A 15,661-nucleotide genomic window follows, 5' to 3' on the forward strand; every position below is an offset into this window, starting at 1 on the left:
GGGGAAACTAACGGAGATTAACTGAACTGAAACTCCTCAAGGAGTATGACAGCCACACAGGTGCGCTGCACTTACCCCCCAACTAACCCCCACACAACCGTCATTTGGGCCCAAAATGTCCTGTGGGTGTAGCAGGCAGGTGATTAGCAGATACAATTACTATGCCTCACTTACCTTTTAGCCACTGACCCATACGTTCAAATGTGACTCTAAGCTTTTTAGAAAGGGCTCTTTTGTGTTTCAGTGCAAAGAAGAACATCATCTAAAAGTTTGCAGACTGAATTATTTGGCCATTTTTTTGGTCATTTCAGTAATTGTTAATTTCACCTCTAATCTATCACTTGAGTTCCTTGTTCCTTAATGTATTCTTTCAAAGTCACGTGCACTGTCTTAACCAAATAACCTCAAATGGTTTTCGTTTTTTTAACCCAAACCCCCACCACCACCAACACCACTAATCATACAGTCCCTAAAACAGTGCAGCACGTCCACTGGGAGTAACTACAATGAGAACTGTGATGACATTTAAAGCACTTGCTAAATGCACCCATGTGAATTTTGGGGTGTTATTCTGCGGTAATGTTACCCTCTAAGTATTATCCATATCTGTAGCCACCAAATCTCTAAATACAAGCAGAATTATACAATGGAAACGCTGCAAGTGCCAAAACCGCATTTTAATTTTTCTGGCAAGACTCAGCTTTCTACGTGACAGGAAGGCTGAACCTCCAGGCATTGCTCCAGACTGAAAACATTAACACTCATGCATGGGATTATTTAACAGTAGTCTGTATTTAGGATGGTCCAAAATACCACACTGGAGCCAAAAGACGGAAAATATTTGCAAAGCTATGTCTCGAAAGCGGGCTTTAAAGTTTCCATCCAGAAGAAACGTGCAGCACCAGGGAACACACTCAAGGTGATTTTTACTAATAATATGCTACATTACAGGGGGAAAAAAGGGCAAGTAATGCCATAATGCTGCAAGAGGAAGATAAAAGTGAGGGCTTTTCCTTTGGCTAATGAACACAAGAGGTCCACACAGAAAAACCAACACAAGGATGATTCAATTATCCAACTACTAGCTCAGGAATCCCCCTCCTTTGTAAATACCTCTTGCACAAAGAGTAATGTTTTCCCCTGGTGCAATAAATAACTTTTTATTCCCACTGCCACGGAAAGTTCACCTGTACAGACAATCACAGCGTCTGCCCTCATATTTGTTACTGCGGCCTTTTAATTTGACCTGAACCTGCCTGTCATGGTCCATCAAACGTGGGAATCGGATACCTTAGGAACACAGGCGCCTTTGCTTTGCGTTATGGCCCGCCACCACCTCCCAGAGCCCTAACACATTGATTCTGGGAGAAGAGAGAAAGTCACCCGCATCACATGAATCAAGCACTGTGACAGGGGTCCGTTAGGTCTGGGATCACACGGAGGATCACAAGTCTCTCTTTTTATTTCTCTCTCTCTCCCATCTGTATTAGCTGGGGATGAGAGGCACGGGATGGCCCTCTAAAGGCATATATTTCCGTTGATGAAGAGATAAATCAGATCATTTCTGGAGTAAGGAAGGGAGCACAGAGAGAGCCTTCTTGGTCATTCCCCTTTGAGATGTAAATAGCACGGTGGCACTGAAAGAGGGCCAGGTGTCTGATGCAAAGAGGGAAAGCGTGACGGTGCATGCATTCCTCAGGGACCTAGAACATTAACTGTTGCTGTGCCTTATGCGGGTCAACATCAGCAGATTCTATAATGGTCCATAATGGCCTTGCTGGAGTAACGCAATCAGAACAAGTACCCCATGTCCAGTAAAATTTTAATCATGTCTACACATGTGTGCGTTGATATTTAAACAATAAGAAAGTTAAAGTTTCCCAGTTAAGAGGAACCTCTGCATTCTGCAAAAAACTACACTAAACCCTGAAGACCAGAGGTCAACAGCTGCAGGTCACACCTTGCTGGACGATTAAAAATGAGTTAGCACGCTTTTTGGGGTCATCAAGACAACAATTTGACAACTCTTTAGAGCCTGGGGGAAAAAACCTTCAAATGTCCCACACCTTAAAGGTGAAGAAAAGAGGTCAAACTGTGAATTATGAAAAGAATGGTACCCTGTTATTAGACTTAAGAGGGGGCCTGAATCAGTCAAGCTGCTGAGAAAGCCTGACAGGAGAAGGGTCGAATATGCTGGACATACATTCCTACAGTGGCTTTACAATCTTTCTTTCTTCATACTTAGACAAATAGACAACAAACCACAGACTCCCAATTGATAAGATTTTGTACCACACTGTTGTATCTGAGATGTCAGGGTTGACATAATGCAGAATAACATCGTTATAGGAAAGGAAATTTATCACTGGAGGGGATAAATCATCATATAACACTAACACTATGCCAGATTAAATGTAGTTTATCTTTATTGTTGTAAAAGCCTCCTTAAAAACCATCCAGTTCCAGTTCAACCAGGAAACTTCTGCTTAAGCACACTTTCATCCAGTATAACTCCAAAATTTGTCTTTTGGTTTTTAAATATATATTTTTTGTATTCCTTTTTTGCAAAATCTTGATATCAATCTCCTATATTTACTTTTTATGTAGCATAGTTTACATTACATACTGGAAACCTGAGGAAACAGCTAGCCTGACTCTATTAAAAGCAACAGAATAAACTTACCAGCATGTCTTTCACTACTAAATGCCTCGAAACCCCTCATGGCAGTGTTTTGGGGGAAATAACAAGAAAAAACACAAAACATACCATTTTAACTACACTAGCATTTTTAAGCTAAGCTAACAGGCTGCTTCGCAGTTACACATTTAGCATAACCACACTGACCTTCAGAAAGAAAACAAATACACTGTGAAAAAAATAAAAACATACAGACAGCCAAAAATAAAATAATAATAATAGTAATTTATGTAAAATATTTGGTACGTGTGAACTATTACTTACCCAGTGTCATTCGGAATTGTGCTGCCTTTAGGGGAAAGTGAGGAAGTCAGATGTGATGCCCAAAAAGTTGTAAATTAGTTGTAAATGACTTGTTGGTCTATAGTCTGTTAAACATATGTATAACATAGCTTTCATGAATGACATCAAGTCATGCCGAGCCAGAATTAAAGATATTTTAAGTGGCCAAAAGGGACCGGATTGATCACAATCATACTGTAGGTACAAGTCATGTCTTGACCGGTTGACTACAGTCCATTTACCAATATAAACACACAGAAATATCATAAATCACTTTTTGGCACCCTGGCCTAAAAACCTGCCAAATCAAACATACTAAGCTGCCCGTTTCCACAACTGAAGAATTTATTTTGGTTATCCATAAAGCACGGATCTCAAAATTTCAGCTTACACAGAAATAACTGAGACGTGTAACAGTAAGCTGAAATTTTTATGTAAACTGAAAAGCACTTAGCTTTGCTAGGCAGATTTAAAAAAAACAAAAGACAACTTACTAATAAACGATAATTTGGCCAGCTTCTTAAAACACACCCAAGAACTTTTTGGTTCATTGTTTTTGAATCATTCTGTGAAATAAAATCAGTGGCCTATAGGCATGTACATCAACTGTTCTTTAAAAAAATAAAATAAATAAATAAAATCGTATGTAACAAGGTTTTCTCCCCACTTTTCCCATTGATTTGAAGGCTTTTTCTCTCCCGACGTAAAACAAACAGCAGTCAATACCTGGTTGCAGAACAAATTTATTCATAAGTAGAGCTGTCACATCACTCTCAAACGTGGCATTTTTGAAAAAAAAAAATGTAACGCAAAACAGTATTTAATGTAACAATTGACCTTGTGCTAGTGCAGCATTAAGAAAAAAAAGAAAAAAGTGGAATTAATGGAGACATCTTGGATCGCACAGGGCATTCGGCTTGTCACTCACATACAGGCAAACTTCTCATTTCCAAGAGATGACTCTGGTCCGCCATCTGCTGGTGAACATGGGACATTACATACAAACAGGTCTAAAGATCCCGGCGTTTAATAACAATCTAGATTGACAGCAATCATATATGCAACACAGCCACTTATCTGCAAGCCTAAAACTCATGCCACGGGAGTTCTGGAGAGGATCTCCTTTTTAAAACCTAGTAGCAACAGTAACACTCTTAGAGTGAGAAAAAGCATTTTAGTGGCAAAGGTTCCCCTGAAATTTTTTTTTTCCCCCTAGTGTTACAAAAGCTGATCAAAAAAAGAAAAGAAAAGAAAAAAAGTATATATACCGTCTCTGACTGCAAATGACATACATAGCTACCTCTGTAGTATCTGTAACTGCATGACAAAAAATATAGCAGTATACACTGAAAATACAGTTCATTACATTTTTTTTTATATCGTATGTACACAAAGAGCATTAAATTATAATACGAGTGAAATGTGAGGATTTGCGGCACAAGCAACTAAACTATTGCATAAGGGGAGAGTGATCGCTTGATAAATGTCATCTTTTTATATCCCCGCTGCGTTTTATAACTGAGCTGAGCACGCGCTTTATTAGCAAAGACTCTTTTAATATTAGTTATGCACAAACACATTTTACACACGTGCACTTGTGTTTCTCAAGACTCCCTTTACCATTGTATTGATAGTTGAGAAAGACTAGGAATGCCACCAAAATAAGACTGTGGTGTTTTGGAGGGAAAAAAAGAAAAGACAAAGAGCCTCACAATCCATGCATGCTACCGCATTTCCCCCCAAAAATACAAACAGCTACAGAAATCCCAGTAAATCCTTAAATCCCGTGATCCCTCGTGACTGCACAGAAAATGAGCCTGGTCACATGCAGGGGTCATAGATCATCTCAGAGTAACAGTCTTAATTTGCTTTGGAAGCTCTAGCAAAAAACAAACAAACACCCAAAATACAAAAATGAACCCAACACCTTAATGGTTTCACATGTCCAAATAGACCTTAAGCAGAGCCAAAAGGAAGGTCAGCACCATTAGGTGATTTGCTTCGTGTGCACAAACACAATCAGGCAGATTTGCATTGGGTAAGAGGTGGTCTTTAAAATGATTAGCTTTTAAGAAGGCAGGAATGTGTCATACAGTGAGGAAAGTCCAGTGTTCTCCACTCTGCTGCCTGGGAATGACTGGTGAGCCGAAGTGGCTGGAAGTGCCTCACACAGTGAGAAGAGGAGCTTATACACAGCTAAACAGCAGTTCAACTGATTCAGGAAAAACAAAGATGTTTTTGTTTGTTTTGCATAGCAGGACACACACACACACACACACACACACACACACACACACACACACACACCTCCATGTTTTAAATTGTATTTAAATAACTCGCGCTTGTTGGAAAAGACTTCCTTACATTCGCCACTTCAGTCGCTAAATTTAATAAAATTTTTCACTGTGAGAAAATGTAATCTCAACTTCAGAGAAGTACGCTTGTACCTACTCCCAATTTTACTGAATCCCATCCTCGCTGTGGTTGCCTCTCCTAAGAGCATGTATAGCTGCAAGGCTGCCCTCTAGTGGAAACCCCCCTCCCCCAAAATGAAATACAAAGACTTGAGAGGCTGAAATGTGTGGCGCGTGCATCAGGAGTTTACATCCTCTGCTGCACATTATTACAAGTGAAAAAACCGCATAAACTGCAAGAAATCCGGCACCTTACTAAGATTACCGAACACTTAAAATACACTGCCCTCAGTAAAGCAGTAACTTGTCTCCCTTCCAAAAAAACAATACTAAGACTTATGGTCTAAATAAGAGAATCAAGCATTAAGAGGAAGCATCCGTCAGCTCTGTAGTGACAAATAGCAAAAGCATTTAAGTAGTTTTATACATGGTAAAGGTGCTTTAGTGTATGCTGTTAATATCAAAGGCAAACTTGTGTGGAAATGAGCAAATGCATACAAAGTAGTCCGATATTAGAAAAAAAATAGGTTATGCTGGCCACTCAGAGACTTCGGCAAGGCTGGCTGGTTGTTGACGGAAGAGTGCTGGTGCTTTGTCCACACCCACTCACCCACACACTTTCAGAGCTACAAGTATGTGTCCTGCTCTGTGCTGCTGAGGCTTTGTGTAGATCGCTGAAGAGTAGATTCTTTGGCAGAGGGGAGGTCTGTAGGAGGTGTTTTCTGCTCTCCAGCTGAGTCCGTTTCAGTCTGCGCCGCAGCCTCTGGCGTCACACTGTTGCCTGGAGGCGGGGCAGGCGGTTCTGTGGATGACGATTGAGGGTCACTGAGAAGAGGGTAAGGATTGGGAATCTCCTCTGTGGGCTGGGATTTTTTCATGCTCTTCTTTTTCTTACTCTTCTTCTCCTCCTTGCCCTTCTGCAGCTGTGGGGTAGTCTGAGGCACTTCAAGTACAATGGTGGGGTTCTGCTGCAGGTCCTGACGCCTGGGTGGCTCAGCCAGCATGATGATCCGAGCGCCGTGCATTCTCGGAGGCGGTTTGAAATTGAGCTCCCCGCGGTTCTTCTTCCAGCGCTTGAGCTGGGTGTGATGCTCTCGTTCCACGTCTCGCGCCGTCACCGGCACCTCGAGAATCTGCAAAAGGAAAAATCAAGTCATCCGGTCACTGCTGTGCTCACATGTTCCTTCCATGACTGGCCATTGTACTGAGACTGTGAACTTTGTCTGCAAATGCCAAATGACCGCCACACACAGTCAAGCCGGCGCTACATATAACAGGGGGTATTGTTTGGGAAGACAGACCCTCACACAAAGCTCGATACAAGGACCCAGACACCATGCAGCCAGCACTCTGGTCAATTTGTCTGTGTGTCACTTTAATTCACTCTCTCAGACTCACTGGTGTTCTCTTGACTACTTGTAGGAACATTTATTGTTCCCTCTAACTCCTCCCTCACAATATGACACAATGCTGTTTACATCACTGCCGAATAATCAGACACGACTTCTCAATCACAAAGTCAGATCACATGTTTAGAAAACATTGATATCAGCAAAGTAAAATAAACTCTGTTTTTAAATTATATTTTCCTTGATTCTTGGGTAGCCTCACATGACTAGGTAACTCGTGTGATGAGAAGCATGATATCTGGGATGTAGTTCCTCCTTGAAAGAGCAAACTAAAGGACAACTAGAGACCATCTTTAGGCATCTATACGACTCGCTGCTAGTGCAATACCTTCACTTTTTGGAGACAGTTACCACATTCAACTCTAGGCCTGGATTACACTTCTAGAAGCTGCAAATCAAAGATCAGAATCACTGGCAGGACACCGAGGACATTTCAGCCTGAAGGCAAAGCAATCTAGGAAAAACCCCTTACCTCTTGAACAAGGAAACCCTCCTGCATGTATCGAGGCTCTATCGCCCTGAGAAGCTCCATGGTCTCATACTGGCCTTGGCAGGCCTTAAGCTTCTCACGAGTTCCCAACATGCACTTGAGTAGCACCAAGCCCACTCGGAAAATTATCTTCACTCCTAAAAGGAGGAAGAAGGAGCCGATGAGTCAATTTCAGAGTAAAGACACTCTATGAGGCACCGCTGCAGATACATACCATCGCAGAGGAACATGTCCCAGACGCGCAGCACCGATGCCCAGGGTAGGGTTCTGGAGAAGGCACACATAAACCATTCAGTCATGTAGAGGATGGGGTCGATCTTATGTTTCTCCAGATGCCGGAAGGCTAGAGGGGAGACGCGTCGCAGCAGGGCGAAGAGTATCTCTCCATCTAACTGTATAGCTTCCTGAAAGAGGGAGCGGTGGGACACTCTAAACAAAAAACGTATTGTACTCTGCATTGCTGGTGCTGAAATGAGATATGCACATACACGCTCATCTATTAAATTAAACCAGTCCTTATTTCTACACATTGTTTTCCCATTATGCACGACTACCCAGATTTTGCACTTATGAGGAAACATTTAATTAGCAAACCTTCTTTCATAACATGGAATTCATAACTGCAACAGAAACCAAGAGGAGGCAATTATTACGCAAGAAAGTTTACTCAAACAGCTTACTGAGAAAATAAGTCTGTAAACAGCCCACTGCCTTCATCAGAAAACCATAACCACAGTGCCACTGCGTCACACACACACACTGTGGGAAACAAAATACACATTCTAGTTTTGCTGAGCAAAAGGCCTACAAGTAGGTGTGCACAGCTCTGGTAGCAGTGGAGTCAACTGAGGCTATATTCTCTTTGCATTTCCAACACTGAGCCATATCATCATGAACGCTTTCAAGTGTTTCAGTCTCACCAGGCCAGGACTGTAGTAACCAGGAAGATACTTCTCACAGATCTGGACCAGCCCCCAGAAAGCATCCTGTAGAATCACACACACATACACACAATGTAAGGGTAGTTCTTTGTTATACTTAGAGAGGCATTCCAGGGGTCACAGAGAAGCTGGAAAACATTAGAAATGTTCTCTTAAATACAAGATTTTCTAGCCATTCTACCCTTATGAAGCACTCGGGCCCCCTTAGGACACTGGCCAATTTGGTGTGTATAGTGTTATTGTGTCACACAGTGTGGTGTCGAACCAAAATCCTTTCCCAAGCAACTATCCACAATAAAAAGCCATCTTTGCAACACCCCGGACACTTATTTAGCTGGTAATTTACTTAATTGAAATGCTCACCAGGACAGAAAACTGCATGTATATATAACCACCACACACATCTGATAAATCCACTTCAAAGTCTGCTCTCTCTCTTATGTCTGAAGTTCATACTTTAGGTTGTGAGGAGAATTTTCCTTCAACATATTAATTGCTTAGTGCTTTTAATGACCACAAGACTTTCCTCAAACTGAGAGTGTGTCTAAAAATCACACACCATGTCTAACTAAGCTAAACTGAATAAGTGGAATTCATGATTCCATTAGCTGATACTCTGACATACATGCAGAGACTTAATCTGTGGAATGATAGGATTTTTCCAGCGATGCTATCTGCCTCGTTTTTTAGTTCAAAATTTCCAAACCCTTTTACAGTCATCTTGGCTGCTATCATAATCTCAAATTCGATGTATTATTTATACTATGGAGCAGCTCTGGAAATCATCTACAGATTACATCATTTGTACACTCAGTCCCTCTGCAGTTCAGCTCAAAAATACTTTCCCGAGGTCACAAACTAAAACTGAGCCTTACAAAATAAAAGAAACAGCACTATTTCTATTTTCAGTGTGGGATTTTAGTTTTAAAGACCATAACAAGTCTTCAAGTGTTCAGATCATCCACACCAAGGGACACAATTTATATGGTGAGTAATGGTGTGTGTTTGTATTGAAGGCAATTCGTACCTCAGCAGGCATGTGCATAAGCAGCACTGCAGCAATAGGAGCCTGGGCCTGGCAGTATCCCTCCTCTGGTCTGTAGAGAGTATAAGCCTTAAGAACACGGAACAGGTCCTTCTGCCTGCACACACACACACACACACACACACACACACACACACAAACATGCAACATTTTAGCATATTCAAATAAGATGCAGTAAACAACTCCCGTGTTGTACGTCACATTGTGGTAGACTGCTCACCCGTGTCCTCCCCGTGACACAAACATCTCGTGAAAAGGAAACTGTCGATGGAGGTCTTTCTCAATTACATCAAGCCATTTGGGGTCTCCCGGCTGGCTATCCAGCTCCTGACAAAAAGAGCATGGGGGACATGAGAGTGAGATCTCTTTGTGATACGGTATAAGTGATTATATTGTCTTTAAGTAGGAGGACTACAAACCCCTGATTCTTTTTTATAGGATTTAGTGATCTCAGCAATAAATTAAGTTATTCATTCACTATAAAGGTCAGTGAATTGTCTAACCACTGCATGAGCAGAGGCTAGGTTTTAAACTTTATATTTGAAAAGATTCAAGATCTGCATCATTATTCATTTGATGCTAGCATGCATTTTGAACACTTAACCTGAATAGAAAACAAACCAAAAAAAAAAGATCAATAATAAAAACTGCCATTGCTCCAGCTCTTTGGTAAAAATATCTGGCTTCTCACTCAAACGAGTAATGCTTGTGGATGACCACACTTTCAGTACCAATTTCAAATGAAATTTAAAAATGAAATGAGCTCAAAGTAGAGTTTAAGCAGAGATGTGAGGAGGAAGTGAAAGAGGAAGCTGTCAGACCTGAAACTTTCCTTGGTTCTGCTCTCTCTTCACCTTCCCACCAGACAAGTAGAGCCATGCACGGCCTCTGAGGGCAGGAGGAATTCCTTTCTGGCACCGCAGCCTCACCTGAGTCACAGAACAAAAGGGTTTCCCAAATAAAGCGATATACCAAAGGACCATGGGAGAATGTAGCTTGAGAAAAGCTAAGAGAGGCAATCTGGTGCGCAGATACAGCAAATGGTTTTCATCAGAGCGCTGCCACTAGTATTTGTTCCCTTTTTTGAATAAGTGTAGTTTTGTACTTAGAAACTAACAGCTTACACTTAGGATGCACTGACTTGTAGCACTGCATGCACTCTAAAAACTCTTACAACCCAGTGATTTGACTTCCTTCTTTTCAGCAATGAAAATGGCCAGTTACTGCTTATCTAGATCACCAATTTATTTGGCAGATGCAAGATCAGAATTTGATCAAAGACGAGCCAAAATTTGGGGATATTCTAACACCCGAGTCTCTTATTAAAGCTTCAGTTATACATGTAACATTAAAAAACATGCCACGTAATTTATATCTTCAGGATGCAGAAAACAAAACATTATCTCCAAGGGGGCGACTACTTAAGGTGCATAGAAACATAAACAGAAGTCATACACAAACACTCTACCACCTGTGACTCAGGGAGTAGAGCGGGTCGTCTTCTTATCGGAACAGCAGACTCCTCCAGTGTGCGTGCTGGAGGAGTATCTTGGGCAAGATACCGAACCCCAAAATGATCTAAAGATATCCAGCAGCGTGCGAGTGTGTGGAAGGGATAAGCATAGAAAAAAGATTGTTGCTGCAACTGTAGGAAGAACATTATGACCTTCAAAAGGGCCAAAATATACTAAAATGAATGCTGCAAAACATGACATTGATAAAATTTGATCTCAACTCGTGCCATCTCTCCAAGTTGAGGCTTTGCAATCTTTCAGCAGGAATCACAAACAGGTGTTGTCGCAACAGATTAGCTGACCCGACCTTCACATCTGAGTCCTCTTGAGACTTTTGACTTGACTTGCATTGCATTGCATTACCCTTTCTGAGCACATTTGTTTGCTCTAAAGCAAAGCTGGCACACTTCCTCAAGAACATAACAGTTCCTACTGTACAATTATTATCAATCATGGGGGCACAATAAAGGATTAGAAACCCTGACCTTTATTAGTACATGTACAGCGAGAAAAGGAACACTTCTCGCCGCTAAATTAGCCGTTTCTGTCATGTATTGAGCCACTTTTTGTATTCCTTTTGAAAGAGAATCATTTTATATGAAGCCAGTACAATCCCACCCTGAATCTGAAACCGGTAATTTGTCATACAGTATATGCAGTGATACAGGGACGGGGTTGTGTCCTGGCTTGCTGCTGATTCATGGGTGTGAGGTTAAGTTGCAGCTTTACGTCGATTCGCTGAGAGCATTTCACACAGAACCAGCTAGACAAGCGAAGCTGCAAAACAAAGTGTATACAAAGTCTGGTCCTTGTGCAATCATTTGAGCGTTACCGTTTGCTTTGTTTGATCATGTGTAAGAGTACCTGCGATTGGGGGGACAAAAACAAAAACTTCCTAGAAACGACACAATACAATTCAGCAAACCACCTTCAGAAACTCTTTAAAAGAAACTGATCTGGTGAGCTTCACATGGCTAACACCATGGAAGGCATACAACCAAGCCACATGTTTTATGTAACTGATTTAACACCTGGTGCTGACCTTATTGAATCGCTTGATCATCCACTTGTCCCAGTGGCACAGCATGTCCAGCCACTTCACCTCTCTTTGCCTGAGCACCGCTGGAGGTATATCCTGAGCTCTGGTTACACAACAGGAGGGAGAAAAAAATTTACAAAGCTCAAATCATTTTTTGCGCTTTTTTGCTTGAAATGACAGCAAACGACACATCTTCTCTTCTTTTAGCACAGAAATAATTAGACAGGTGACAAAAGTTTGCTTGTTTTTGCAATAAGGCAAGTCTGAAATAAGCCTCCAAATTGGCCCAAGCTTTAAAAAGAAAACAATCTCACAAAGACAGTTTATCGTTCTGCATCTACCATCAGATCTGTGTGTGTGGCCATCACTCATTTGCAGTCAGCGAACTATAAAAGATACAAACTCAAGACCTATTTAATGTCAAAGCTCTCTGATCTGAAGGAGCTGCAGTCAGGATAATTTAACAGTAAAATATTTACAGGCAAGGAGGGAAGGGGGAGTCAAGGACTTTACATTATATTTTCAAACAGAAAAAGAAAACGTAAGCAAGTATAACCTACATTAGGAATTGTGGTCTGATGCTTTACTATGGTATGTAATTATCTCATCGGCACAAGCCTGTAATTGTAGGGCTGAAACGTCTTCAAAGAGCTCTTCTTATTTAAGACAGGCCTCTTCTGGTAACAAAGTGCAGCCTATGTGTTGTAGATCAGTGCAAGACTATACTGCAGCTTCAGCTCCCAGAGCCTTTAAACAATAAAGAGATACGTTTGTTGCCAAACAGTACAAGCTAAACACTGACTATCTACAGAGATGAGCCAAAAGAGGCCCTCAGCTAAAGAGGCACCAAGAGCTGCGGCTCCAAGCCTGCCAAAACTCCACAAGACAGGAAACTCCCAGCCAGCCGGTGCTTGCCATAACTTTCACCCACTCCTTCCACTGTTTCACTGCTGTCATGCAGGCTTTAGACCCAGCACAAAAAGAAAAACGAAATAGATTTCTTACAAAAGAAAGGAAACTGATCTAATCTGTATTGCCAAAAGGCCAGAGATAAATTAAATCCAAGCATGACACAGACAGCCAGAAGTGCTCGGTCAGCACCCCCCCACCACCACCACCGCAAAAAACTGTGTGACAGGCTAAACGAAAAACAATTTAACATTACATGGTAGAAATAAGAAGATTAATACGACTCGTTTAATCCTCATCTACGCGTTTACTGCTTGTGGTGACTGTGGCAAACAGAGGGTAATAAGAAAGAAAGAAAGAAAGGAAAAAATAGAAACAACACGGTGCCACGCAGCTGGTTGGGAGCTCTGTTTGTCTGAGGCACATAACAACACCTGCACAACTTGTCATCACAACTAATGGACAACAGTAGGCTGCAAATTTACTACCTATTATTATTATCATTATCATTAAGCATGGCAAACCAACACAGATGGCCTCAGAGTTAAAGTAAACTTACGTGTCCTCTGAGTACTTCTGCGCCCCACCAATAAATCCATATTTATCCGCCTGCCTTTCGCTGGCGAAGCCGTTGATCTCAGAGTCGGATCCCAAGGAGCTTTCGTCGTCAATGTGACTGCTGCTAAGAGTCCTGATGCTCCCAGTGTCCACAGATCGACGGCCGTTTTCCATTTTGTCCATGGTAGCATAAGAAGAAGAAAAAAAAAACTAGCCTTCTAGCCGGGACAGCTAACGTCAGCGAGGTTGTGGACAACCCAGAGTCAAATCTGCTCCTGTGCATATGCAGTCGAGTCAAACTGCACCGACGCCATGATTTCTGGGCGCGAGTTAAACTTTCCAACCGCTGTTTTGTCCGTAAATCTTTTCTAAGGGTGCGCTACAACCGCTGGGTCACATTAAACTGGTTATGCTTGAGTTAACTTGAATGGGTTTTCCCCCAGTTTTAACATTAGCCAGCTAACTCTGCGTTGCTAACGTACTAAAAGTTAGCCTTAACTGCTTGTGACAACAATCCCAAACTATTTCTACATTGACCCCACCTTCAACGAACCGCCGCTACATTATTGTCTAGTTTTACATAGTTAGCCGATTACTTACTAAACCACCTGGTTAACGAACTAGTACATTTTGTCCTCGGCTAGCTGTGGCTTGGTTTTGCCGTCCTGTCATCCCACCCGAGAACACTATACGGATTTCTACATCTCCTAGTATCCCAAGCCTACCGCCCTCGCCTGGGCTTTAACATCCTAATGTTACGTCTGCCCCTAGCGGCTGCAGAAGAAAGAGGAAGCGAATCCCATGTCTGCTCTTTTCTGTGAGCACATGTGACCTGTCCTAATCCATGTCATGTTGCTAGATTTGCAAACGCAGCAGCAACAAAACCAGACCATTTAAAACTCCTTTATTTCAATGAATGAATCTCGTGGGCTCTACATGTTGTTACAAATTACCACTTAAGTTGCATCACAGAGAAGAAAAAGACTGAAGCAAAAGTGTGAAATCATGACTGCCATCCAGAGTATCCTTTAAACCTTTAAGGAGGACACGTTGTTTGCACACAATTGTATGAAAAATGCCATATAATGCAAACAAAAATTAATTTTATGACACAACAAACAACAACAAAATAAAGCAACAAAAAAATCATGTCTTCTTTCTGCAAGGATGGCTCACTTCTTTCTTCCACCTCTCTCCTTCAGTGCCAGATGAATGATCGAACCGTTGCTCATGTTGTAGTAAGCCAGCGAGTTGGAATCCTTAATGAAAATACCCTGAAAAGGAACCAAAAAAACAACAACAAAACAACAAATTAATAAATCAGCACTTTATATTAATTAATGCAGATGAGATCAGACATTCCAACAAAGCCATGAGCAAATCTTTACCTCATACTGCAACTTCTGTTTTCCTGCTGGCATGCCTGTAGCTTCATGGATTTTGACTTTAATGACAGACACCTGCGGAGACATTACATTTGCACATCAATAAGAATGCTGTGTGTGAAACCACTTAACCTTAAAGAGAGAAAACAAACCACATGTTGCATACCTGGTCTGTGACTGGGACAGTGAAATTCAGCACCTGGCCATTCAGCTTCCATTCACTCTTGTCCTGCATGTTAGGAACCTGTACTTTAACAGCCACTGGACCCTAGAGACAGGAAAAAGATTCAGACACAAAAACAGATGAAACTACATATCCATGTTCTACTAAGTAGGTTAGCTGTGTTTATCTTCAACTACCACAGCTGGAAACAAAGCCCTATATTACTACCATGTGCACAAAAAGAACTTTTCTTTTTTGCATATCTTTAAATAAATCTGATGGTCACACAAAGTCCCAATCCAGTCTACTGAACCACGAGAGTGATGTGGTAGCACTGGTAAATTATAAATGTAACGTAACACCTTTTCCACACTTTATTGATCCAACAAACCTTGTTTCTACGAAGGAACTCCTCCTCCGGAATCAGGTTATCCTCAGTCTTCATCTTCTTACTGACAGGCTCATCCTCATGAGGTGGGGGTGGGTGGATAGGTGGTGCTGGAGCAGCACTTGGTGGCTGTGGCACAGGTGGAGCAGGAACAAATGCTAGAGGAAGGGGAAAAAATAAGGTTATTTGAATTTAAATATAAAAATAAGGAAAGCTATGTATAAAAGGTTTGGTTACCAAATTACTCCAAGACAAGTAATATTTTCCCTAACAATGGTCATCTAGTTGTTTCTCATAAGCGCTTTAACCTTATAGAGTTGACGGATGCACAGGCATGTCCAGAACACATGATTGATGTAAGATACTATAGCAGCTATAGTATCTTACATCTATAGCTATAGTAGCTTACACGAGTCATGGGATTAC

The 15,661-nt window shown here is 41.5% G+C and overlaps 2 protein-coding genes across 2 annotated transcripts in view; both read right to left on the reverse strand.

Annotated features, from left to right (window-relative positions):
• Nucleotides 1-5,263: 5,263 nt before the first annotated feature.
• Nucleotides 5,264-14,077, reverse strand: LOC102206836 (TBC1 domain family member 10A). The gene is made up of 9 exons (XM_005729509.2): nt 13,301-14,077; nt 11,836-11,935; nt 10,101-10,208; nt 9,500-9,606; nt 9,262-9,376; nt 8,214-8,279; nt 7,508-7,697; nt 7,276-7,430; nt 5,264-6,527 (listed from the first exon to the last, which is right to left on the reverse strand). Exons 1-9 carry the CDS (start codon nt 13,480-13,482, stop codon nt 6,021-6,023), a joined length of 1,530 nt encoding a protein of 509 aa, XP_005729566.1. The 5' UTR covers nt 13,483-14,077; the 3' UTR covers nt 5,264-6,020.
• A 110-nt stretch (nt 14,078-14,187) lies between these two features.
• The window catches only part of sf3a1 (splicing factor 3a, subunit 1), a 5,834-nt gene continuing 4,360 nt past the window's right edge, over nt 14,188-15,661 (reverse strand). Inside the window, exons 13-16 of the mRNA XM_005729511.1 lie at nt 15,239-15,393; nt 14,851-14,952; nt 14,688-14,759; nt 14,188-14,573 (exon numbers count right to left, since the gene is read on the reverse strand). Coding sequence (XP_005729568.1) covers nt 14,472-14,573; nt 14,688-14,759; nt 14,851-14,952; nt 15,239-15,393 — 431 coding nt within the window. The 3' untranslated portion in view covers nt 14,188-14,471. The remainder of the gene's footprint in view (nt 14,574-14,687; nt 14,760-14,850; nt 14,953-15,238; nt 15,394-15,661) is intronic.

The sequence above is a fragment of the Pundamilia nyererei genome, unplaced genomic scaffold, assembly GCF_000239375.1.
Source record: "Pundamilia nyererei isolate P.nyererei 1_Seehausen unplaced genomic scaffold, PunNye1.0 scaffold00033, whole genome shotgun sequence".
In the NCBI taxonomy this organism is placed as follows: Eukaryota; Metazoa; Chordata; class Actinopteri; order Cichliformes; family Cichlidae; genus Pundamilia; species Pundamilia nyererei.

What these genes read in the sequence shown, in the direction of transcription:
- LOC102206836 (XM_005729509.2), bottom strand. Translation starts at nt 13,482, where the DNA reads ATGGACAAAATGGAAAACGGCCGTCGATCTGTGGACACTGGGAGCATC. An exon ending in TGATCAAGCGATTCAATAAG is followed by an intron (nt 10,209 to 11,835) that starts GTCAGCACCAGG and finishes TCTGTGACTCAG; the next exon opens with GTGAGGCTGCGGTGCCAGAA. An exon ending in AGGGTTTCCTTGTTCAAGAG is followed by an intron (nt 6,528 to 7,275) that starts GTAAGGGGTTTT and finishes TTCCTTTTGCAG; the next exon opens with ATTCTCGAGGTGCCGGTGAC.